Below are 27,092 nucleotides of genomic sequence, written 5' to 3' on the forward strand. Positions count from 1 at the left end.
CAAAGAACATAGTGAGCTTAATATATTTTTACTATGATTATTAAAACTGTAGGAATTTTCAAGATTTCATTTGCAACCTAAAAAATTTCTTATTTTCCTATGTGTAAACTAGATAGGCATCCATTTCTTTAGATTGGAGCTGGCAGTTTTTCAGAGATTTTGCTAGATCTCAGCATGAAAGTCAAGTGCAAACTTAAATTTTAGTAACTTTGAAGAAAAAAATATTTGTAGCCAGGTATGATCATGCATTCCTGTAATTCCAGTGCTGGGGAGCCTAAGGCAGGAGGAACATAAGTTCCAGGCCAGCCTGGGCGACTTAGTGAGACCTTGTCTTAAAAAACAAAAAAAGATGTATATATATATTTATAAAACTTTCTTATATAACTTTTTCAGAAATTGCAGTAGCTGTGTACATGTATATGAATATATATTTTATGTATGTATACATGTTAAAAGCCATATATATATGTACATATAAAACTATGCACATAAATGTGCTTACAGATAGTTTAAAATACTGGACAGTGTTCTTGGAAGGCAACTTTAGAGCTTATGAGGATAAAAAATACTTTATAGGAAAACATTTCATAGTACAAGTGTTATGTTTTCACCTTGTTTAATTTTTTCACGTATTTGATTAATTGCAGAAAATTAAAGAACAGACTTTTTAACACATAATTAACATCTTTTCAATGTTTGGAGAAATTTTAGGACTTTAGGGCCAGGGATTTAGCTCAGTGGTTCCGCTGCCTGCCTCGCAAGTGCCTGGTCCCAAGTTCAATCCCTCGTACCAAAAAAAAGTTTAGGACTTCAAATTAAATGAAAAGACTTAAATTAAGCCATTTAATTTTTGTTCTGTTTAATTTTTAAATGATATTTTAAATAAGAAAGTAGCTAATATAGAGACTTCTGTTTAATTTAGCTCTTTAGGCAGTTGTTTATATTTTAAATTATTCAGTTAGAAAGAAGCAGTTTTAAAGTTAAAAGACTATTTTCTGTCCTTTCAAATCCAATGTTTTCAAGCTAGTTTCTATTTAAAATTTTTAATGGTGGTAACGGGACTATAAAAAATGATTGCTAGTGTTTTGCTGGCTGTTAAATATTTCAGCCTATTAAAATCTGTAATATGCCAGTACCCAGCTTTCAAAAGCTGATTGATATTATTAGAGAGCTAACTATGAACCCATCAGTTTTATATTCCCTAAAAATAGGATCATTAATTTACTTCTCTCTGGGTAAGTTTTCAATGAACATGTAGCTCAGGCCTGATACCTTAAATTGTGGCAAAAAATATTTTAGTTTAGTTTAAATTTATTGAACACAGCTTTGTTTCAGATTCTTTATTAGACTGTTTTATATCTTATCTCATGGAGATAAATATGATCTTTGCCTTTTCTGTAGCTGTTAAAATTGAGTTGTAGAAGTTCACTGACCTAAGGACAGATAGTTAAGATCAATGATTGTTTTTTCAGTTTTTATTTTTATTAGTACATGTTCGTAGTACATAATGATCATATTCCTCATGGGGAGTTGGTAATTTACATAACTTCTCTATTCTTTTTTAAGGTCAGTGATTTCTAAACTTTGTATTCAGTGGAATTGCCCTGGTTACTTGTTAAAAATATAGATAGGGATTAGTGTGCACAGAAGGCTTTAGGTTTGACCCCCAGCACTGCAAAAAAAATCTTTTTATAAAAGGCTGATGGTCAGCTTCTCTCATTGTCCTCATCCTCCTCCTCTGAGGATCTGGTTCAGGGTTCTGAGGTTAGGAGTAAGCAGCTTCCTGGTTATCAAGTCCCTGGGCTCATTCTGATCCATGTTACAATCATCAAGGGATTCAAAAAATTCTCAAGGGCTTGGCTGTGTTCTAGACTAATTAAATCAGAATTTGGGATGGTAGAACTCGGGTATTGATATTTCTAACACCTCATGAGGGTTCTATGATATATATCCAACATTCAAACATCACTTTACACTGTGCGCTAGTTCTTGAATGCCACTGAGAAACTTGTTAAAAGTGATGATTCAGTCAGTCTTAAATGGGACAGAAACATCTATAGTTTTCCCAGTGCTTTCCTAGTAGCTCTAATATTCAGTTGGGTTTGGAAGCTCACATATATTGCACAACTGTTTTAATGAAAAACAGAGGGAGTCCTGAATTGTGATTTCCAGTATAAATTCTTCTGGCCTTCTTACTATGTATCTGTTAACTTATTTGTAAATGATTACATTATTTTAACCATTTTGGTAGGATATAAAACACGTACAAATATTGTTCAAAACAGTAACATCTGCTCAATGTCACAAAGCAAATACTCATATAACCACTACCTAGCCTAATAAATAAAATTTAAAGAAAAAAGAATATTAGAAGTACTTTAGAAGTTCCTAATGTGAGTCACTATCCTTCCCTCTGTCCCCACTTCCTTGGCAATCATTCCCTTGCTCTTCTGCTATTAAAGCTGAACCTGAGGATTGGGCCTAAGGGACATACACAGCAGTAATGAAGGGACCATCCACCAATGCTATGTGCAATTGTTTAGTAATATTGATAGCATTTATAATAGGCTCAAACTGTAAGCTACCACAATGTCCATTAAGATTAGAATGGATAAATAAATCGTGATATATTAACATCATGAACAGCAGTGAAAATGAAGAACCACAACTACATGCAAGGACATGGATGACCCTTATAAAGTAAAAGAAACCATGCACAGAATCTTTTCCTGTATTTTCTTCCAGAAGTTTTACCCTTCGTGTTTCAATGATCTGTGTGGAATTTTTTGTTGTTGTTGTATACAGTGTGCAGTAAGGTCAAGATTTTTTTCTTTTTCTTCTCTTTAGTAGAGTTACTCAGTTGACTCAGTATCACTTATGGAAAAGCTTATGCTTTTTGTACTATACCATAATGTCATAAGTGACTATGTATGGATCTGTTTATGAAATCTTTAATCCATAATTATTATTGCACTAAGCCCCCATTTTTACAGTTTCTGTGCTTCATAATATTTCTTGATAATCTGATAATGCTATGATCTGAATGTTTGTGTCTTCTCCAAATTCATATGCTGGCATCTTAACCCCCAAAATGATAGTATTAGAAGGGGGTGTTGTCTCTGGGGGTCAGTTAGTTAGGTCATGGGGTAGAATGCTTCTGAATTGAATTAGTGCCTTTCTGAAGACGCCCTGAAGAGCTGGCTAGGAGGGTACAACTGAAAAGGTGCCATCCTGTAAGCCAAGAAACAGATTCTTGCCAGGACTGCTGGTACTTTGGTTTTGGACTTCCCAGTCTTCAGAACTGTAAGAAATAAATTTCTGTAGTTTCTTGACTAACCACTTTTTTGGTGTTTTTCTATAGCAGCCTGAATGGAATAGGATAGGTAATATAAGTTCTCCACATTAATTCTTAAGAATTGCCTTGACTCTTCTTAGCCCTTGTCATGTCCATATAAATTTTAGAATTAGTTGCCAATTTCTACCCAAAAACTGGGATTTCAAAAAATTAATAGACTTAATTTTGGGAGAATAGTTTTGGATTCACGGTGTAATTTAACAGAGTGTACGGAGAGTTCCCACATCACCCTCAGCTTCCCTCACTGTCAACATCCCACAGTAGTGCGGTACATTTGTTGCAACAGGCACGTCATGATCACCCCAACCTTATAGTCTGTGATAGGATTGTTTCTTTGTGTTGTGCACTCTATGGGTTTTGACAAATGTGTATTTCATGTATCCACCATTATAGTATCATACAGAACAGTATCACTGCCCTAAAAATACCCCGTACACCATCTTTTCATTTTTCTCCCTAAAGCCTTGGCAGCCATTGATCTTTTTACTGCTTTCATAGTTTTGCCTTTTTCTGAAAGTTATATTGTTGAAATAATACAGTGTATAACCTTTTCAGATTAGCTTCTTACACTTAATAACATGTTTTTAAGTTCTTGCATGTATTTTTGTGGCTTAATAGCTCATTTCTTTTTAATGCTGAATATTTCATTTTATGTATGTTTACTCATCCACTTATGAAAGGGCATCTTTGTTGTTTCTAAGTTTTGGCAATTATGGACAAAGCTACTATTTACATCCATGTGTAGGTTTCTGTGTGAACATTAAATTTTCAGCTCTTATGGTAGATAGCATGGAGTATGATTGCTGGATCATGTGATAGGAGTATGTTTACTTTTTAAAGAAATTGCTGTCTTCTAACATGTCTGTATCATTTTACCTTCCCACCAGCCTTTAATGAGAGTTTCTGTTACTCCACATCCTTGACAGCATTTATTGCTGTCAGTGTTTTGAATTTTGGCTTTTCTAATGAGTATATAGTGTACAGTGGTATTGCATTTTTTTAAAAATTTAATTTAATTTTTTTATTAGTATATATTTACAATACATAATGATCACATTCATTGTGGACAATTTGAACATTTGCCTATATATCTTAATTCTTTTTTTGTTCCTTCCCCTTTCCCAATTTACAAATGCTCTATTTCCATTTTTCCTTCAATTCTTTTTTTCCTTTTAAATCCCTTTTCCCTTCCCTTTCCCTCATCTCTTGTTCCCCTTCCCATTTGAACAAGTTCTTCCTACTTCCTAATATCTGACTTTATTTTGCTCCTCATTTATACTTTGGTTTTTCATATAAGAGAAACAATTGCATTATTTTTTAAATTTGGAATTCTCTAATGATTTTGAGTCTCTTTTCATTACTTTATTAGCAACTGGGTATCTTCTTTGATCTGTTCAGATCTTTTGCCCAATTTAAAATTTTTGTTTGGTTTCTTATTGTTTGGTTTTCAGAGTTCTTTGCATATTTTAAGCAACAGTCCTTTGTGTGTTTTATAACTGTTCTCTCCCTCCCTGGGGCTTATCTCCTCATTCTCTTGACTTGGTGGGAAACTATTTGAGAATTCACTGGAATCAATAGATCAGGGCAGGGAGAACTGACGTTTTTACACTGCTTAGTGTGGCATTGCGTGAATGTGGCATATCCCTTCGTTTATTTAGGTCTTCCTATTTTCTTTCAATAATATATTGAAGTTTTAAGTCCGGAAGTCTGCATATATCTTGTTATATTTGTTCCTGTTTGATTTTTTATGTACTAGATAAATATTCCATTTTTAAAATTTAATTTTCTACTTGTGTTTTACTCATATATAGATGTATAATTGATTTTTATGTATTTTACCCAGTGTCCTTAATAAAGTAACTTAATTTGAATAGTTATTTCTAGATAATTTTGGAGTATGTACATACACATTTGTTCCATCTGCTCTTTATGCTTCTTTTTATTTGTTTATTCTCTTACTGCAGTGCACTGGCTAGGACATCTAGTTTATTGCTGAAAAGAAGGATCTGGTTATAAAGTTCCCTATGTCACTCTACTGGTTTTGTCTTTCTATAGGATGATGGGAAGCTGTGAGGAAAATCAGTCTGGGTTTTTTGGGGTAGTCGTAGTAGTTAAGATTCAACTGTCTGCAGTCACATCAAGCTGAATCTATATAATATGCAAGAGTTTGTTTCTGAATTCTCTTTTGGTCTGTATGTCTGCTTTTATGCCAGGACCACACTACTCTGATTTACTGTAACTTTGTGATAGGTTTTAAAATCAGGAGCTGTAAGTCCTTCAGCTTTTGCTGTTCTTTGCAAAATTGTTTTTGTCTATTCTCAGTGCCTTGAAATTCCATGTGAATTTCAGGATAGGATTTTCTATATCTGCAAAAAAAAGTCATTGGCATTTTGATAGAAAAAAAGTTATTGGGATTTTTGAGTCTGCAAATTGCTTTAAGTGGTATTAATATCTTCACAATATGGTTTTCTGGTCCATGAATATGGAGTGTGTTTCCATTTATTTATGTTTTCTTTCAGCAGTGCTTTGTAATGTTCATTCTATAAGTCTTTACCTCCTAGATTATGTTTATTCCTAAGTGTTCAAGTATGTAATTGTGTTTTGGTAGCCTTTTCTGGTTGTCCATTGTTAGCATGTACAAATACAACTGAATTTTGTGTGTTAACCTTGTATCTTGTTGTTGCTTAGCTTCCAAGAAGTTGGGCATTTTCTATTACATTTTTCTTATTAATTTCTACTTTAGTTTAATTTTGATCAGGAAATTTATACTGAATGAATTCAACTCCTTGAAATTGGTTGAGTCTTGGTACATGATGTAAATGTACTTGAAAAGAGCACATGTTCTGTTATCGTTGGGATTAATGTCCTAAGTAAGATCAGGTTTCTTACTGTTTTCTTCAGATCTTCTTATGCTTATTGATTTTTGTTTGCTAGCTCTTTCAACTATTGATGGAAATGAGTTAATTTTTTTTTACTATGGTTATAGATTTTTACATTTCTTCCTTTAGATTTATTAATTTTTGCTTTTTATACTTTGAAGCTATGTTATTACACGTGTGCAGATTCAAAATTGGGCTATATCCCTGATTAAGCCTTTTATCAGTAAGAAATATCCTTTATTACTTCTAGTAATATCTCTTGTCTTAAAGTTTGCTTTGTCTGCTTTCTTTTGATTTTGTGGTATGTCATCTTTCTTTTACCTTTTCATCTTTCTATGTTCTTAAGGTATATCTCTTGTAAGAAACACATACAGTTGCATTGTCTCTTTAAATTTATTCTAAAAATCTCAGTCTATCTTAGTCACTTTCAACTAGTGTCTGAAGTGAAGGGCAGTCCTACAGAACTGAGCCCTTAACTGTAATTAGTTACATTAGTGCCAGAACCGGATTAAATTGTAGGACATTCAGGTGATATTCTCAGAGAATTGGAGAATTGCTTGGTGTAGGGAAAAAACTCCACACATTTGGTGTCAGAAATGTTTTGAGACCAGCCCCTTTAACTGTCCTTATGTATTACTAAACCCCAAATGTTCATTTTAGAGTTCTGTATTATATGGAAGGCTTATATATCTAACGGACAATTAGGTCTATCTTCCTGTATGTTCTTTATGTATGTAAATCAGCTTTTTCAACCCTAAGAATATCTTCTCCCTTACCCTAGTCCTCTTGTATTCTTTATCTGAGGTGAGTGGTGTCACCCTTTAGCCAACTGCCTAACCCAGAAGTCCAGAGTATCACTTTAGACTTCTCTGTGTCCTCTGTCTCACCTCTACATCTGATCAGCAACTCTGATGATAAGTTTCTCTCTGATCTCAGTTTCTCATCAACTGACTTCTGAGTAGTTCTCAAAATGACTTCCTACTCTCTTTCTACCCACTGTATTGATTTAAACTTTTGTTCTTTTTCAGCTGGATTAGGACCTAGCTTTGTGTCTTGTTTTGTATGTCCTGACTCTTCCTAACTGGCTACTGTCAAAATGATTTTTGTAAATATAGAATTTGTAATATCGCTTATGTGCTTACAATCCAGTGGTTCCTTGGGAGTTTGAAGGTAACTCTTTCCCTTGCCATAAAGGTACCATACCTTCCTTTCATGCTCTGTGTGATGTGGGCCTCTGCCTACTTCTCAAATCTTTCTTTCTACTTCATGAGCATTCTTTGCTCCCATATGATACTTGGGTCTGTTTCTTAAATGTTCTCAGCCTTCCTGATCTTCCATATCTTTAGAGTTGTTATTCCTTTTTCCTGAAAAGCCTTTCCTTCCCCTTTCCTCAAATGTATTCATACTTGTCCTTCAAACTGAGTCCAGATATCTCTGGACTACCCTTTCCCAACCTGGTGTAGAGTCTCACAGAACTTACTTTACTGGTCTGCTTTCTCCACAAGGACAGAAAAAATATTTTATTCATCCTTACAGCCCCTGTGCCAAACATCACATCTGACATATAGTAGACATTCAGTAAATGTTTGCTGAATGCATCCCTGTGGTTTCCAAAAGCTATTCTCCCAGAGTCCCAGGAACTTCCTCTACTGTGTTTCTAGACTGGAGTAGAGATGGGGACAAAGGATCATTCGGGTAGGTACGGAGCAGACGGGGTGTCAAGCCCTCTCCCTCTAAACAGAGGGGGTCCTTTGTATACCATGTTTTCAAGGAAAGATTCTGTCTGAAGAAAGTGATCGTTTGCTTTAAATATTTTGAATTACTGACTTAGGCTAGTAAACCATACTTCCAGTAAGAAATAGTAGTTTACCTTGTTTAATGAAACAGGTTTTATGAAATAATCCTTGCCTTTATTATGTACAGTTCCCTCTGATATTTTTCCTATTCTATTTTTTAAAATCGGTAAGTAAAAATTATATATACTTATGGTATATAACATGATGCTTTGCTATAAATACATTGTGAAATAGTTATTATTAAACATACGCATTACCTCACATACTCATTTCTTTGTGGTGAGAACACTTAAGATCTACTTGCAAATGGACAATACTGTATGTTATTAAATGTAGTCACTATAATTTTCAATAGTCTCTTGAACTTATTCTTCTTTCTAACTGAAATTTTATGTTATTTAATCAGCATCACTCTAATCTTCCCATGCCTCACTTATTCTGTTTCTAAAAGAAGGGTCATAACCCATTAAATTAGTTTCAAAACCTCAATTTGAAAAGCATTAGTCTTGGGACAGTAGGTTTTGGCCTCAGCAAAAATTGGGCGCACAGAGTCTTCTATTCTACCTGTGTAATCACAGTTCTTTCATGCCTTCCCACTAAAAAATAAAGGTGATCTTACCTTTCAGGGTTGCTATGAATGCTTGTAAAGGAATTAACACAGTGCCTAATGTTCTGTGCTTTGGATAACATATCTGTAGTAGTCCATTCAAGGTAAAACATAAAAAAATTAAATATATTCTAAAGTTCTATAAAATTTTTTTGTCATGAGAGTGTTAAGAGTGAAAAAATACCGCAACACTTTCACCTCCTATACATTGAAATCATTTTGACAATTAATTTTTTTTTTTTGGTACTGGGGATCAAAATCAGGACTTCACACTTGTGAGGCAGGCAGCAGAACCACTGAGCTAAATCCCTGGCCTAACAGTTAATTTTTAAGAGAGAATGTAGCTATCAATCCAATTTTTAGTTAAATGCCATGAGTAATTAGAAATGACATGATGTCTCAGTGATACATGCATACCCATGTTTATAGCAGCACAATTCATAATAGCTAAATCTTGGAAGCAGGCTATATGTCCATCAGCAGATGAATGGATAAAGAAAATGTGGTATTTATACATGATAGAGTACTACTCTGCCATGAAGAAGGATAAACTTGAGTCGGTGAAGGAAAATTAATGCACCTTGAGACCATAGTGTTAAGTAAATAAATCAAACACACAAATTTAAATATTACATGATTTCTCTTATATGAGAAACCTAAATTATAGGTAAAGATCAAAATAAAAGATAGATAATAGGAAGTAGAGAGATAAATCTTTCTCAAATGGCAAGGGGATCAAGAGATGGGTGGAGAGGTGAGGGAGGGGAAGGAAAAGTGGTGAAGAAAAGAATTAAGGTGTACACTGGAGGGAATCAAATGGTCAACCTTACAGAGGACTCTACACTTTACAAACTCTTTGGGGCTGGGGGTGTAGCTCACTGTAGAGCACTTGGCTAGCACATGCACAGCCCTGTGTTTTATCCCCAACACCAAAACAAAACTAGAAAACACCCTAAGGTCACTTTTAAGAAAACTTTAACAACATAAATATACTAAAAAATGAAACCAGGTGACTTTTTAATGCTTTCCCTTTTTTATAGGTGTGTGGAGGTTGTGAAAGCTTCTCAGTATGTGGAGCTAGCCAATGATCTGGAAATAAACAAAGCAATTACATACTTGAGACAAAAAGACTTTAACCAAGTAAGTTTGAAAACCAATTCTCAATGGCATTTCGTATGTTAATTGGTCAAAGCAATCCGCACAAGGACCTTCTTTCTAGAATAATGTTACGTATGATAATTCTAAAGTTGAGTAATAATTTGTATTCCTATCAACAAGATTTTCATTAATATTGTTTTCATCTTTAATTATCACCCATTTGTCTCTTTCTTAAAATGTAAATACTTACTTTATATGGTCACTAAATTACCGTACCGTATTCTACTCCACGGATGAACTTTCCCTCAGAAGTTTCCAGACTGCTCCCTGTTTTTACAGTGGAAGTGAAGTGAAGTAAACTGGTCTTTATACTCTTGCCAAAGTGATCTTTGGGTCAAAAAATAATAATTTTTGCCAGATGTGATGGTGCATGCCTGTAATCCCAGCAGTTGCGAGGCTGAAGATCACTGAGCCTGTGAGGACAGTCTGAACTGTGTAGCAAGACCTTCTCTCAAAGCCCCTCCAAACAAATTGTTATGAGTTAGATTGTTATAGATGATGAGATATAGAAACCCACGTTTACCAGTTTTCTCTTAACATTTTATTTCCAAATGGTCTTTCGAGAAAGGGTTAATAATGCAGTGCCATAGTGTGTTTTAAAACTGTGTCCGTCAGGGGTTAAACTCTGACTTTTTTCAGTTACACAGATCAAATTCATTTAACACAGATGTTATATCTGCTGCTTTCCTGTCTGCTTTTGTTCCATTTGCATGTTTGACTTTTTAATAATAGTTTACCGTTATTTTAAATTTCATTTCTGCTTTCTTTTCAACATTACTGCTTTCACTTTGTGTTTCTTTTGCTTGTATATTGTAAGTATGATGAGGTACATATAATATGATCTTAGTCTGAAGGGAACACTATTAGGTTAAAAAGAATTGAGGGCTGGGAATTTAGCTTAGTGGCACCGCGCCTGCCTTGCAAGTGCAAGGTCCTCAATTAGATCCCCGGTACCAAAAAGCAAAAGAAGAATTTGAGCGATGTATCTCATTATGATCATTTGATAACAGCTACCTTATTTATTATTCAGAAAAAAAAGAAGAATTTATCTCTTCTTTAAGGATATCCTTTTAGAGTAAGTCCTTAAGTCCTTCTTTTTAAGAAAACATGCCGGAACTGCAGAATATAGTTCTTTGGGATCGTTATTTTTGTCACCATTTTGCCATAGAGGAAAAACAACCAAAAAACCAACAGTGAGTGAAATGAAGTAGCTGCTTGGGGCCAGGGAGAATGGCTGAGCTGAAGACAGCTCTCAGGGCATCGCCTTAGCAAGAAAACCGGACAGACATAGCGGTGGGCAGTGGGGAGGCTCACAATGTTCGTCTTCATTATTCGTCTCGCCATTTACAATGAATTTTAACTAAATTTAATTTTGACACTTTTCATTAGTTTGATTTATAAATTTATAATATTTTACTTTTAAAAACAGAACTGTTTTATAGGTATTCGTGGACACATTTTAAAGAACAGTTTTGAAAGCAGTCCTTTCAAAACAGAAACTCCACACCAAAAAATACCTGACAGTGTTCCTTTTATTAGAATAATTGTGTAACCTTTTAGAATATTTTGTAGTGTAGAAATAAAATAGTAAATATATTTTTACTCTGTTAAGTGTTTCTAAATGAATGTTTGAAGTCCTAAATACCTTTGTTAATTCTTCTAAGAAATAGGTTATTATTGCATTGCTTTATATTATATTATATGTATTCATAGTAACCATTTGGGAGAAAATAGTTTTTGTTTTAAATGTAACCTTAAAGTATTGTTATTAATGAGCTACAAATACTGTAGTAAACATAAAAAATTAAATTTAACACATTTCCTTTACTATAATATGAATGGCTGCTTCTAATAGAAATGATATACATTACTACAGTATTCCTTTTCAGAAATTATTGTTGCTTTTTTTGTAGTATGGATGTCCTCAGTTCTAGAGAGCAGCTTTCTTTTCCTGTGCAATTCACCTCAGAGAGTTTAATTGCATATATCAGTTATATCTATTCAAATGTCTTATTTTTGAACATATCCATTTGTTATGACAAAAGCTAAAAATGAAGAGGAACACATCCCAATTCTGATTCAAAATGAAATGCAGCTTATATAACTTAGACATACGGCAGCAGTGGCTTCCATATTAATAGCTGTGGAAGTTATATAAAGAACCCATGAGATGGTTTTAACAAAATGAACAATAATAGCAACAATAATTTTTTGGGTAAGTTTTAGGAAGTTGGCAGTTTTGTAAGATCTCTCCAAGAAAATAAGTGAGAAAGTCTGAGAAGTGACTTCCAATGTTTCTCTTCCAGTGTTTACTTTGTGGAATTATAAACTCCTGGCCTTGAAACTTCCAACGCTTTTCTTTCAAGTTGCCAAAAAACCCTTAAAAAGGGTAACAGTTTACTCATACTGTCATTATATTGGTTGGTTTTTCCATTTCTGAGACAAAATGTCTGACATACTCAGGTTAAAAGAGGAAATGGTTTATTTGGCTCAAGGTTTCAGAAGTTTCAGTCCGTCGTCAGCTGGCTCCAAGGCAGGAGCATCATGGCAGAAGGGTGTGGTGCAGCAAAGCACTCACCTCATGGCCCCTGGGAAGTAGAACACAGGGAAGGAGCTCCAGCCAGCCAGAGATGTCCCCTCCAGAGGCATGTCACCAGTGACCCTCTTCCTCCAACTATGCCCTACCTCCTAATAGTACACTGAGCTCTGAACACCAGTGGTTTAATCCACTGATGAGGATAGTGTTCCTGTGATCCAGGTACCTCTCTAAAAGTCTCTAAATCCATTCAAGTTGAAAATTAACTGACACAGTAATTAAGATATATGGAATCTAGTATTTTTTTTTTTTTTGGTACTGGGGATCGAACTTGGGACCTCGTGCTTGCGAGACAGGCGCCGGAACCACTGAGCTAAATCCCCAGCCAAATCTAGTACTTTTAAATGCACCTTTCAAAAAACTTGAGTCAACATGGTCACTGGTACTTCATTTGAGTGACCTTATTTGAGTCAAAACGCTGCCCTCAGCACACATCTCAGAATTTCAGATGTTTGTAGTAGCTGTAGCTGAAGAGCACTGTAAAAAGTAAAGCAAGATTTTTGCTGGATATAGCTGCTCTCCAGGAATAGGAGATACCCAGAGGCTGGGTATTTCCTATTTGGTAAATTTACTGTAAAAGAAGGAAGGCAGGAAAACCCACTGCTTCCCTCTATATTTTTTTTCTTTCTAATATTCAACAATAATTTCCAGGTTCAGTGCTCATTTGCTTTTCATGTTAGGTTTCTGGCCATTCTACATATGCTGTTTGGTTTGCATTATCACAGACTTGCTACATGGTTAAAATGTACTTTTATATCTCATTATTTGAGCATGTAATTATATTTAGATCTTTTTTGTAATATTACTAAAATTATTTTCTATTATTGGTTTTGGAAAACTTAAAATTTTAATTACATTTGTATTGAGCTTTTTCCCTGTGTTCCTGTATGTCTTTGTTTTGGGGGGAAAGGGAGGTTTCTTTTTTTCACTGATGGGATTTGAACAACCCAGGGGATGCTTTCATGCTGAACTACATTTGCAGTCTTTTTTGCATTTTTTATTTTGAGGCAAGATCTCACCAAGTTGCTTTGGCTGGGCTCACATTTGTAATCCTCCTGCCTCAGCCTTATAGCATGCTGGGATTATAGGTATGTACCATCATGGCCAACTTGTACTGTATTTATTCTAGACATTTTCTGGTAGCTTGGCCTTCAAGTCCTGGTTGCCTCAGGAGCTCTCCAGGGCTTTCAAGATGTATTTTTAGTATTTCATGTAACTTTTCTGGGTGTTCTCTGTGAAAGTATGGTCTTCTGTTGATTAGTCTGTAATAGCCAGAAGCAAAAATCCCAGAATTTTTTGTAGCACGTGAGTGTGATCTTGTCTATAGGCAAAACTTTTCCAGCCTTCACTCTACCCTGTTTCATGGAATTAACACCACTGTGCTTCACAGGACTCGTAAGATTCGGTGTTTGCTATTGACCTTCCTTCAACTCTCTGCTCCTTTCTCCAGCTATGTCTAATCTGCTGTTTAATCCTTCTGTGTAGTCTTAATTTCAGTTATATTTTTAGTTCCACAATTTCCATTTTATTTTTTATAAACTCTAACTCTTGAATGAAATTTACATCTTATCTTGTTCCTTTCTCCAGTCTCCCTCCATACACATTAAACCTTCCCCCAAATGTAAGCTTGATTACAATGATAGTAACTTCAGAGTTTACTCTGTCATATGGCAGTGGTAGTAACTTCAGATCTTACTCTTCTAGGCTGTTGACACCTTAAAAATGTTTGAAAAGAAGGACAGCAGGGTAAAAAGTGCAGCTGCAACCAACCTCTCATTCCTGTACTATCTGGTAAGTTTTTTGTGTGTGTCTGTGAGTTGGACATGTGGAGTTTGACATGGCTCAGTTTTTGTTTGAGCTTTGGTGTGGAGGCTTTGACTATGGCAGATGCTGGGCTAGGGGGTGGGTTTGCAGGCACAAGTGAGAAGACTGTGATGGAGGAGGGAGGGAGTAAAACTGTGGTAGCAAGCCAAGCATCAAGAATTAGGAATGGAACATTATAATGAGCATACACAATCAAGTTTAGGGCTCAATGAAAGATCTCGTGTAGAAATAGAAATTTGATTTCTTTTAAAAGTAAAGTTATTTTTCCTTTAAAAGAAAGAATTAGGAATGTATAGCTGTGAGATGAGCTCTAGATATTTTTCAGTTCTGGATTAGTGAGGAAGACAGTGATACCTTAGGTTATAACATTTATTGAGTGCCTACTGGATATCAGTCATTGGAAGTCCTAAAGTCTTTCTTAATCTGGAACATGGAGACAGGGCGGATACACTACGAAGAAAAGTTCAAAGTAGAGAATAATTAAGTAATGTTGGTAATAAGTGCTTCCTAAATTCAAAGAAGACAAATAGCATTTTAATTTGTGACTTTTAGGAAAGATTTCATAGAGAATTTGGGACTAGATGATCAGAATATGGGTGAGAGAAAGGGGCATTTGGAGGAGATAAATGGAATGAACACAAGCACAGAGGCAAGAAAGTTCTGGGAAGGGAGGCATGCAGAAGAGTGATGGTGTTTTGTTAAACTGCATTCCCAGTCTGTCTTCGAGCTTCTTATTTGTGCACCACTAAGAATCACTGCTGTTACTCATGGAAGGTGCTGTATCCCTCTATGAGGAAAGAGATGAAAACCACTGGCTGACAAAGGGCTCCCAGGTTTTACATCTACTGAAAGAAGAATATGGATCCGCAGGAAGAGGACAAAATGCCTCTCTCTTTAGCACAGGGTGATTTCCTGAGAGGAGTCCCAGCACGTGCCCAGCAGTTCGGAAGGACAGATCTTGGGATGAAGCATGGTGTACATTATGGCCATTAAATTTTGATTTTAAAAAATCATTAATAAATTTTATGAAAATTGTTTCATTAGTGACCAGATCTTCACCAAGTTTGATAAATGTGCGGAAGGAGAACAATAGAAATTTTAGAGAAACAATGAAAAGAAATGTTAGAATGGGCTAACTGAGCAGAGCCATTGTAGCATCTGATCAGTAATTTGTTATACCTGATTCTGAAGGAAATGGAAGGTAATACGGAGGACAGAAAAGAAGGTTATTAATTCTGTCATGAAATGCCGGGTAGGGTGGTGCACACCTGTAATCCCAGCACTTGGGAGGCTGAGGTGGGAGGATTGCTGTGAGTTTGAGGCCGGCTGGGACTACAAAGGGAGTTGAACTTCATAGCAAGACCCTGTCTCAAATGACAGCAACAAATTACATCATTAAGAGATTATGATGTTGCCATGAATGTATTGAGTTGAAAAGTGAAGGAGCATTCACCAAACAATATATGGAGCATTGCCAAGTTTTTATTTTCAAAAATGCACTTATATAGAGAGATATCAATTAATTGTCTAGAATGATGTTCAGTTGATTGTTTTGGTCTGTCTCTGGGAGGGAGATGCTGAGCACATTTTTCTTTTTGTTTAAGAGCAATTCTTGTATTATAAAACATTTTTAAGTGGATGAAATTAAGAATTTTTATAAGTATGTGAGTTAATGGATAAGTTAACTAGCTTGATTGTAATGAGTTCACAATGTATATGTACCTCAAAGTATCATATTGTACACTTTAAATATATATGGGAATGTTATGAAGTGTAAAGAATGCCTGAACAGGGCCGGGGATTTAGCTCAGTGGTTCCACCGCCTGCCTTGCAAGCACAAGGACCCGAGTTCGATCCCCGGGACCAAAAAAAAAAAGAATGCCTGAACATAGGGAACTTCGGACCATCAGCAATAACTAAGTCTCATAGGATGAAAAAATCAAAAGTGCCATTTTTTTTTTTTTTTACTACTGAAAGCCATTTTCTAGTTTAAATTGTGGCCAGACAGTATTACAGAAGAGTGTCAGACTCTTGGGCTTCAGATCAAGATAGAGTTTTCAGATTGTTTATCAGGCATTGTAATGTGGAAGAAGGAATAGAAGAAAAAGAATGATTCCCCATTAGTACAGAAAACAGGTTTTGTCATGTCTGACATGAAGGGACAGTAACGGTCAGTAGAGGACGTCTCCCCCAAGTGACGGAGGCTTCTGTGTGTGAGTTGAGGCCAATGTGGTCATCACTGAGATTGGCTCACTACCAAAAGGAAAAGACAGTTCTTTTCCTGGGGTTTCTGTGACCAGTGCTGGGTTTAAAATGCCATGGAAAAGTGGATGGACCTGTTCCTGTCCTGGCAGCTGAGGTGAGAGAGAGGAGTTCAGGAAAAGGAAAACCACAGAGCAGCTGTAGTTTTATTGGAGCTGCAGCACAGCTGCTGGCAGCAGGCTTGGGGAGGACACTTAAAGTTATGGAGTGGAGAAGAGAAAGAGAGAGAGTGTGTGAGGTTTGGTTTTGTTTTTTGGGGGGTTTTTTTTGGGGGGGGGTTGGTACTAGGTATCGAACTCAGGACCTTGTGTGGCAGGTGGCAAGGAGGCAGAACACTGAGCTAAATCCTTGCACCCAGAGAGTGAGATCTTAAAGTCACAGAGACCTTAAAAGGCACTGGGAGTGGAAACACAGGACCGAGGGGGTTAGTGAGTAGTAAAATAAAGCACCTTACCTGGTCTGAAGCCTGTGGAATGGAGCTGAGCAGCTTGCCTGGAGTGCTGAAGGAGAATTTGAAGACCAGTGTTGACAAGTGGATTCAGTGGCTCCTTAGATAAGATGTAAAACTCTCCAAGGAGAGTACTCTATCATCTGAGTCATGGCACCAGAATCTTATGGATGGCGTACATGAATCCACTTGTCAAAAAAATAGGCTTTTTGTTGTAAGAAAAAGAAAAATTTAGGGCCGGGGATTTGGCTCAGTGGTTCTGCCGCCTGCCTCAACCACCTGCCTCGCAAGTGTAAGGTCCCAAGTTCGATCCCTGGTACCAAAAAAAAAAAAAAAAGAAAAAAAGAAAAGTTTAGGTTTATTCCAGTGAACAGGGACTAAAATCAGGGAGATTCTAGCAGCTAGCTGGGAAAAGCTGAGTTATTACATCCGTGTGAGGACGAGCAGACACTGGGAGAAAGAAATAGCAGCAGCTAGCTGGGAGAGAATTCATCCGTGAGTGGATGGACTAACACTAGGAGAGAAATATTAGCAGCTAACTGGGAAAGGAATTAGGCTTATATAGGTATTGAAGGGGCTAAGGAACCTGGGGTGAAATGTTTATAATTGAATCCAAAGATAGCCATCAGTGGACTGCTTGGCACCAGGGGATTGTATGCTTCGTTTGGAGTCCATTTACCCTATTTACTGGGAAGCTGCTGCTGTTTGCTGAAAGCAGCCTGTTTGCTTTGTCCCATTTGTTTGGGCCAGGCCTGGCACATTCAATTTGCCATACGGTGAGAGAACAGTACCATTTTCAGACTCTCATCCAAAAGGAGGAGGACCAGAGGCACATGGCAGTTACCAGTACTTAGCAATTCTAAAGCTCAGCTCAGACCTAGCCTGGGGAAAGTGTGTATTCCTTGATTAGGACCCCTGGGAATGGTTCCTTAGTCTGTTGCTCTCTGTGGTCCAAGGCTCTGCCCTCTGGGGACATCTTTCTTTTACAGAAGAAATAGTATATTTGTTGTTCATAAACTTTCTCGGCCTGCTTTCTGCCCAGATAAATTTGGGGCTCAGAGGCTTTTTCGTGTTTTGAACTATATCTGTTCCTCCAAGCTAGCAACACTTTTGTCAGACCAACTCCTTTAATAGATCTGAGGATTTTCTGTAATCTCATTAGAGTTTACTTCATAGCCTAAGAGCCACATCCATCATTCTTTATAAGACAGACCCCTTTCTGCTTAGGTATACAAGACTGCCGTGGAATAGAGCCTGGGAATCTTAGTCACTTTTCTACCTGAGAGAGATCTCTATAGACAGTGCCTTAAATCTTTCTCAGATGTTTACAAAATGTGTTATGGCCATGCCCTTGAACTGATTCTATCCTACTTTGAGAGTTTACTGCTACCAAGAGAAATTGTTGGAGACATGAAATAATTTTGTCTTCCAACCCATCAAATCCTCTGATTCCTCTATATTTTGTCTAAATTCTATTTATGAACAAAATAGTTCTCTTTTTAGATTATCTCTCTGTTCCTCTATTCTATACTCAGTGAAAATGAGTTTTTTGGCATTTTTCAACATCCTGCCTAGAAATCCACTGGCTACAAGAACACATTCACTAGGTACACTTTCTATCTTCCAAGTTGCTGTAAGTGCCTGTCTTGCCAGTTGTGTCACAGCCGCAAATACTACTTGCCATTTATCCAGCCCCTTATAACAGTTTCTTCCCACCTCTGCAGGCTTCTCTCAGGTTCACCACCTCTCTAGTGCCCACCAGCTGCTCCTCCTGTCTTGCCTGCTGCCTAGTAAAAAACAAAACAAAACAAAACAAAAGTTGCATGCTTTAGTTTTCATGACAATAATGTTCACTTATAGGTACCAGTTTTTGTATCAGTCAGAGTTTGGTTACTTTCTCATCACTGGGACAAAATACTCACTGCCAACAACTTTAAAAAAAAAAAAGGTTTATTTTGGCTTACAAAATTCAGTGGATTCAGTCCATGATCATCAGGCTCCAAGGCAGAAATGGCGTGGTGAAAGGGCCTGGTAGAGGAAAACTATCCATGCTGTGGCAGCCAGGGAACAGAGAGGAAAGGGAAGTGCCAGGGACAAGAACACACCCTTCTAGGTCATGCCCCAAGTAATCTAACTTTTCCAACCAGGCCGCAACTCTGAATAGATGAGACTTTTGGGAGACATTATAGATCTAAACCATAAGATGAATGTTCACAGCAACATTATTCATAAGAACCAGGAGGGAGGTGGAAGCAACTCAATGTGTATCCACAATGAAGGGATAAGCTAAATGTGGTATATCTACACAGTAGATATAAAAAGAACAAACTACTGATACGTGCTGCTGGAACTTTTAAAGATATTATGTTGAGTGAAGGAAGATGCATGTGTTATGATTCTGTTTGTATCAAATGTCCAGGGTAGGCATGAAGATGGAGAGCAGATTAGTGATTGCCGGGGTCTGGGGGAAAGAGAATGGGGAGAGACTGCTGTTGGGCATAGGGTTTCTTTGGGGGAGTGAGGTAAAATATTTTGGATAGAAGGAAAGTCAAGTGATAATTGCACAACTTTGTGAACATACTAAAACTTTGTGAATATTGTTAAAGGGTCAATTCCATGATATGTGAGTATCTTCACTTTTTAAATTTCAATTAGGGACAGTCACTGTGGGCATTGTAGGAGAAGAGATATGGGAATTAAATCTTCCGTGGTTGTGGAGGAGCCCTGGTGGTGAGGTACAGAGAGTTAAACATCTTAGAGAAGTCACCATCAGTAATCGAGTGGCTCTGACATCCAGCTACTATTGAAGGACCAGAGGGCATGCATAGAGGAAGTCTATAGGAGCAGTGAACTCTGTGCAGCTGCTCCAGGGTGCACAGTGAAGCCCCATCATAGGCCCGGGATAGGACAGTCAGGAGGAAGAACTGGAGTAAGGACAGGCTGGTACTTCTGGGCTCCTCTGCATCCATCTTCCATGTGATGACAAGAAAACAGCCTTCCAGAAAAGATGACTACTTGTGTATCAGCTCTGCATTCCAGATGTCACAGAGCTCCCTTTGTGGCCAATTGTGGACAGGAGCCAGGCAAGGAAGAAGTTTCTAGGAAATATGGCTCCTGGCTTGGCCAAGCTGACCCGCCACAGCTGGCCACACCACTGATGAACAGTGAGGTTCCCCTGGCACACATGAGTTGTGGCCAGGTTCTGTGCAAGCAGCTGCCAATGGAGAAAGTGAGAAAACAGTGGATTGCTCGGCCTGCAAAGACCTTGTGGTGACATAGCCAGGCAGGGGCAGGGAGGACAGAGGTGCCTTCCAGCTATTTCAGTACCTCAGGTGGGAAGGGGAGTGCTCTGCAGCAAATGAGGTCATGGAACTTGGGCGTTGAGCATGGAACCACCTACATATAAATAGCAGTGTTATTCAAACCATGAGACTAGAAAAGTCAATCATAAAAGACTTGGGTGTCTGGGCTTGACAATTAAAAATCTTTTGTATAGCCTATGACAACCATGATATTTAAAATATTTGTTTTTGTTCATCATTATCTATAATCAGAAAGTCTTTATTACATCTATAATCTCCGGACAATTTGGAAAACTTCAATGAAACTCATTTGTAATATCTCTTATGCTTTATTTAGGAAAATGAATTTGCACAGGCCAGCAGCTATGCAGATCTAGCTGTGAACTCTGATAGATATAACCCATCAGCTCTTACTAATAAAGGGAATACAGTCTTTGCAAATGCTGATTATGAGAAGGCAGCTGAATTCTATAAAGAGGCTCTAAGAAATGATTCTTCTTGTACTGAAGCCCTTTATAATATTGGTAAGTGAAACAAGGAAAAATTGACTTTTGCACTATTTGGGCCTTTTTCCAACTCATTATGAGGAGGAGTTGACTTCTGTCTAACAAAAAGTTGGAAGGAGGACTATTGTCTTCTCAAATTATAGATCATCCTAAATGAAATTAATAATTCAAAAGCTATACACATATAAAGTTTGGGTCAACTTCATATTTTCCTCCAAAAAGGCTTTTTCAATTCCTATTTCTACCAAGTGTGTAAGAATGATTTCCCTAACTCCTACTGATACTGGATAATATTCTTCTTAACTTTGTCAAACTAGTAGGTATATTAGTTTGGGGAGGGGAGGGGATCTCAATTTCTTTCTTTTTATGAAAAATTTCAAATATACTAAAAGAAACAGAAAAATAGTCATATACATGCCTTCCCAGTTTAATACATCTTAACATTTTGCCATATGTATTTCAGATTTTGTTTTTAAGAAACAATACTGCAAACCACGTGGGCTCACCGCTGCCTTGTTCCTTTCCCTGCCTTTGGAGTCTTCTGAAATGCACCTCACTGCTTCCTACACACACACACACACACACACACACACACACACACACACACGCATGTGTGTGAACCCATGCAAATATATCTGCACAGTGTGGAGCCTTGTCTCGGATCATTATTGAAGTTTCTTTTAAAATGTGCTTCTCCCTGCATAGGTGTTTTGCTTGTTTCTTTCATTGTCTTTTTCACATTGTGACCCCTTGTCAGCTATCCCATGATCTAAGGCTACCTCCTAGTGTTTAGAAGTTTATGGCCAAACACTGAGGGCAGACTGAGTCCATTAGGGATAGGCTGGCACTTGTACAGGAGACCTGTCTTATCTGGTCTGTTTAGTTGGGGGCCTTCCCCTCACCCAACTGGATCTTTCCTCCCAGAGGAGATAATTTAATCTCCTGCCTGAAGCAGGAAGGAAGAGGGGAGCCAGGTTAGAAGTACAGTTTTAGATAGAGTCAGGAAAGGCTCATTGAGAAGTGACTGTGTTGGAAAGTATGGAGAGTACAGCATCAGGTATCTGAAGACTGTTGCTGTCACAAGGAAGAGGAAAGTAAAGGCCTTCACGTGAGGGCTTACTTGCCTAGATAGATGTTTTTTGGTTCACTTTATAAGTTTCAAATATTTCCCTACCATTATTGTTCCGTTACTGTTCCTTTTTTCTTCCTCCTTCTCTCCTTCTCTTCCTACTTTTCTTCCTTCCTTCCTTCCATTCTTCCCTCCACCTTCTTAGCATTACTGGAAATCCAACCCAAGGCCTTATCTGTGTTAGGCAAGTGCTCTACCACTGCTGAGCAACATCCCCAGCCCTCACTGCTTTACTTTTGACTCATTTTATCTCTTAAAAGCTCTTTTTTCTCTTGTTAATATAACAAAATTGGCTTTTAAAAAATTGATGACTTTGTTTATTGCTTTATGAAGCCCTTCTGTTGCCCAAAGATTATAAAATCATTTTTCTGTATAAATGAAGTTTTCCTTATCTGAATGCTTGGAACCAGAAAAATATTTTGGATTTTGGATATTTTTTAAATTTTGAAATATTTGGATATATAATGAGATATTTTAGGGATGAGACCAAGTCTAAGCACAAAATTTGTTTACGTTTCTTATACACAGAGCCTGAAGGTAATCTTACACAGTATTTTTAGTGCACCTGAATTTTGACTGTGGAGTTTTCCATTTGTGATGTCATGTTGGAGTTCAAAAAGTTTCAGATTTTGGAGGTTTTTGGATTAGGGATGTTCAACCTGTATTTTCTTTTCATACCTTTTTGTATTTATAGGTAGTTTACAAATAAATTTTTGATTAATTTTTGTTAAATAAGAACTACATTTTTTTCTTCCTGTATAATCAGCTGTACTGGCACCATTTATTACTACTCACCCCACTAATTTGAAATGCTTATTAACTTCTGTATCTGAGTCAATTTCTGAACTATTTTTTCTGTTCTTTTGATCTTTGTTCCTATTACTGCTCTGTACCATGTTTTGTTTTGTTTTTGGTGCTGGGGATCGAACTCCGGTCCTTGAGCTTGCGCAGCAGGCGGCGAAACCACTGAGCTAAATCCCCGGCCCTCTGTACCATGTTAAAATCACTAAAGCTCTGTAACATGTTTGGTGTCTGCATAGAGAATCCCCACCCCCTATTGTTCTTATAAAAAATTCTTAGTTCATCTTTATTTTTTCTTCTGGATGAATATTTACATATATTTAAAGAGTCATTCTGTTACTGATTACATTTATGCCAGTAATAATGCTTATAGGTGTTCTTTTTGTTTTCTTTTCTAAGGCCTTACCTATAAGAAGCTCAACCGGCTAGATGAGGCTTTGGAGTGTTTCCTGAAACTTCATGCAATTCTGCGAAATAGTGCCCAAGTGCTTTACCAGATAGCAAATATGTATCTTATTTGAAAAAAGTTAAGGGTAGTTATTAATTCAACAAGTGGTGATTGAGTATGTTATTAAATGAGTTTAACCATCAATACACTTTTGGTACATTTTTATTTTTGTTTAAAAATTTAACTTTAGAGCAGATGGCATCATAGTTATTCCTTTTAGTCTTTTCATAGATTTGTTCACTAATTCATGAGGATAATATTTGAAGTAACCAATGAAGATAATCTAACTAGCAAATTTAACATATGATAAAATATTATTTGAGTGACTCTTTTTAAAAGATCATTTGCATGCTTGTAATCCTAGTACTTTGGAGGCTGAGACATCACAGGTTCTAGGCCCTGCTGGGCAGCTTATCAACTTAGTGAAACCCTATCTCAAAATGAAAAATTAAAAAGGGCTGGGGATGTACCTGAGGGCAAAGGCCCCAGATTCAATCCCCAGTACCAAAAATATACATGAATTAATTAATTAATTAAAAATTGCATTGAAAAGGTATTCATAAAAATTTGAAACTTATTTATTAATTTGTGAGTTTGGATAATGTATTTGTTTAGCTGTCATGTAGATATAATAAATACAGCTGTCCAAAGACCTTTATTCTCTAGAATTATATAGTACTTCATGTGAACTCATTCATTCCATTCAGCTAGTGTTCATTCAAGTGTGTGCTGCATGTGCCAGTTTTATGTTTAAAGCTCTAGGGAGTGTGGAACTATAAAATATTGCTCTCAGTTTCTTCCATGAGTCCTGCCTTTCTCTAGTTGTTTTTCCCCCACCCACAGAAAGAAAAGCAGAAGTTTGTTCATGCCTTTCACACTACATGAAAAGCACTTTAATTTCTCACATTTTAATAAGATTTGACCACAGCATTGGGAAGAGTTAAAATCTTAGGTACCTTTTTAAGTTCCTATTATCTTAATATAAATTTCATTTAAATATGTTCAGAAAAAGTATAGTATTAATAATTTTAAGTATTATGGACTACCCTTTTGACACATTTTTATTTTTGTTTAAAAATTTAATTTTAAAGCAGATGGCATCATGGTTATTCCTTTTAGTCTTTTCATAGTTTTGTTCACTAAATTTCTCTGAAACTGTCTGATACTGCCCAACTAGTGATCAAACAATTAATATGCTTAAGGCTGTTTGAATCTCTTTTTTAAATTTATTTTTATTATTTGCTTGCTTGCTTGTTTGTTTGTTTGGAGTACTAGGGATTGCATCTGTTAGGCAAGCACTATACCACTGAGCCCTCATTTCTTTACTTTTTTTCTTGTGGTATCACATTTTTGTAGTCATTAAAAACAGAAGACCAGTTCAATCCCCGGTACCAAATAAAAAACAAAACAAAATAGGAGACCAAGATGGGACCAGTAGTAGCATGAGCCTGTAATCCCAGATTCTCAGGAGGCTTGAATCAGGAGAATAGTGAATTTGAGGCCAGCTTGGGCGAGTTAGAGAGCCCTTATCTCAAAAACAAAAACCAGAATAACTTTCCTTTTTAATGAATCTTTGGATTGGAATATTTTCATTTCATTAAGACATCAAACATAAAAATAAGGAATAAGTAAATAGTACTTATTCATGGGGACAAATTATTGGAGTTTATTTGGAGGGTTTAGTAGGTACTAAGGAAGCTACAAAAAACTACCTATTCTTGGTCCTTTAATCTTGTTAGGGAAAAATCACATGAAAAATAACATAAAAATGATTCCCATAATATGCTAAGCATGTTAAGAGTGATAGTAAAAATAAAGAGCAAAGCAAAAGATAGATAATAGAAAGTAGGAAAATCTTTCTCAAAGGGGAAAGGGATCAAGAGATAAAGGAAGGATAAGAGATGAAAAAAAAGGAATTGGAACATTTATGTACACGCACGAACTCACACAGGGATGTAAACATTAGGTACTGCATGCATGTATTAAACTAAAATTAAAAAGAGTGATAGACTTAATAAAGCAAACATTCAGACATATTTTAAGGACAAATTTTGGACACTGCTTTTAATAATTCTGCTAGAAATTTGGGAGTTGATCTCAGTGGAGGATAATGAAGCAAAAGGAAAACAGCAAGATACAGAAAGAGAGCAACAGTGTTGTGCACAATACTGCTCCATTTTTTATCCCTTCTCCTAAAGAAATCTGGAGGAAACAGTACAAAGTGACACAGTGATGTAGGCTAACAGATATCTTCATAGTACTAATTTTACTTTTGCTTATCAATTAGTCAATTTAGAAAAGCTGTGTTATCCTTAACTGATATTGCCTAAGACATGAATTAATGGAAGATCCCAATCAGGCTATCGAATGGCTAATGCAGCTGATCAGCGTTGTTCCAACTGATTCTAAAGCTTTGTCTAAACTAGGAGAATTATATGATAGTGAAGGAGACAAATCCCAGGCATTCCAATATTACTATGAGGTAGGTGTGTGTCTTACTTTCCTTCTGTGTTTTAGAATTTTATGAATTTTAAGATCAGCAGCCCTGTAAAATTTTTGAAAAGTTTGTTTTTAACTAAATAATTTAAAATAAAGCATTTTAGGGCCGGGGATTTAGCTCAGTGATTTCGCCGCCTGCTATGCAAGCGCAAGGACTCGAGTTCGATCCCTGGTACCAAAAAAATTAATTAATTAAATTAAATTAAATAAAGCATTTTGAAATGTAAAGTTAGTTTTTGATTAATTTTTAAAAGGTGCAGCTTCGTTTTTTGGCTAAAGCATGATTTACATTCCTTTTTGATTCTTTTGAATAATATGACTCAGATCTTATTATATCTAAAAGTCATTTATACATAATTGAAAAATGTGTCAAGCAAAGTTTAAGTTTTCTAAGTCTTATGGTGGTGGTACAGTCTAATAATCATAGCATTTGGGAGATAGAGGCAGGAGGATTATTGACTTTGAGGCAAGCTTGGGGTCCATAGTGAGTTCAAGATCAGCCTGGACTACATAGCAAGGCCCTGTCTCAAAACAAAAAACTACAAGGAATCTATGACAACTCATAAATTTTTTATTAAGAAATTTCACGTTAGGTAGGTAAATCCATTTAATATTAATGTTTTTAAGAAGTGTATTAAACATTGCTACTGAAGTTGTATTTTGTCACATTCCACATTTTTTCCAGTCATATAGGTATTTCCCTTCTAATATTGAAGTCATTGAGTGGCTTGGAGCCTATTACATTGACACTCAGTTTTGTGAAAAAGCCATTCAGTACTTTGAAAGAGCTTCTCTTATACAGTAAGTAACTAATAGGATTTTATGTTTAATTAATGTCTTGTGTTGAAATTTTTATGCCTATAAATTTTGTATCTGATAGATCTTATAAATGCAACAAAATATGAAAATTTATGAGTTATTTTCATTTTCTTATATATTTTTTAACTTGGTCTTTATTATGACAAAAGTATTTCCTCTTTGCATAGAATTTTTAAAATATCTTCCATAAAGCTGGACAAGACATATATTATTTGAGTGATCCTGTTTTTAAAAGATCATTTGCAGCTGGACATTGTGGTACATACCTGTAATCTCAGCACTGTAGGAGGTAGGAGCATCACAAGTTTGAGCCCAGCCTGGGCAACTTGGCATCTTATCAAGATGTTATCTCAAAATCAGAAAGGACGGGGTATATAAATTAGTCCCCAGGACCACCAAAGAAAACCTCTTCTACAAGCTACTTTATGTATTCTTCTTGTTCACATCTCAGTGAACAAATGTTATTTTTTTATAAATTAGAAAATGACTCTCAGTTCTGGGACACATTCATTTCTGAGGAGTCCTAACAGAAAAAAATTGTGTTGGTTTTAATTTATAATTAATATATGTTGTATACTAAAACTGTTTTAAGTGACTTTAAGTTCACATCAGAATGTTTGGTGTATGTCTGATTCAAAAATAATTAGAATATATCATGTTCTG

At 36.3% G+C, this 27,092-nt stretch overlaps 1 protein-coding gene across 13 annotated transcripts in view; it reads left to right on the forward strand.

Moving 5' to 3' along the window:
- Positions 1–27,092, forward strand: part of Ift88 (intraflagellar transport 88) — a 132,045-nt gene that overhangs the window by 55,324 nt on the left and 49,629 nt on the right. For all 13 annotated transcript variants that reach the window (XR_002386189.2, XM_087199404.1, XM_087199409.1 and 10 more), the window contains 6 exons: positions 9,678–9,777; positions 14,096–14,182; positions 20,565–20,751; positions 23,063–23,171; positions 25,443–25,593; positions 26,296–26,411. Coding sequence is in view for 12 of the 13 variants with exons in the window: in XM_087199404.1 (XP_087055530.1) it covers positions 9,678–9,777; positions 14,096–14,182; positions 20,565–20,751; positions 23,063–23,171; positions 25,443–25,593; positions 26,296–26,411 (750 nt within the window). In the remaining variant the exon portion in view is untranslated. The remainder of the gene's footprint in view (positions 1–9,677; positions 9,778–14,095; positions 14,183–20,564; positions 20,752–23,062; positions 23,172–25,442; positions 25,594–26,295; positions 26,412–27,092) is intronic.

Source organism: Heterocephalus glaber, unplaced genomic scaffold (assembly GCF_053883595.1).
Source record: "Heterocephalus glaber isolate CG9 unplaced genomic scaffold, H.glaber_assembly_v1.0 deba00001719, whole genome shotgun sequence".
Lineage (NCBI taxonomy): Eukaryota > Metazoa > Chordata > Mammalia > Rodentia > Bathyergidae > Heterocephalus > Heterocephalus glaber.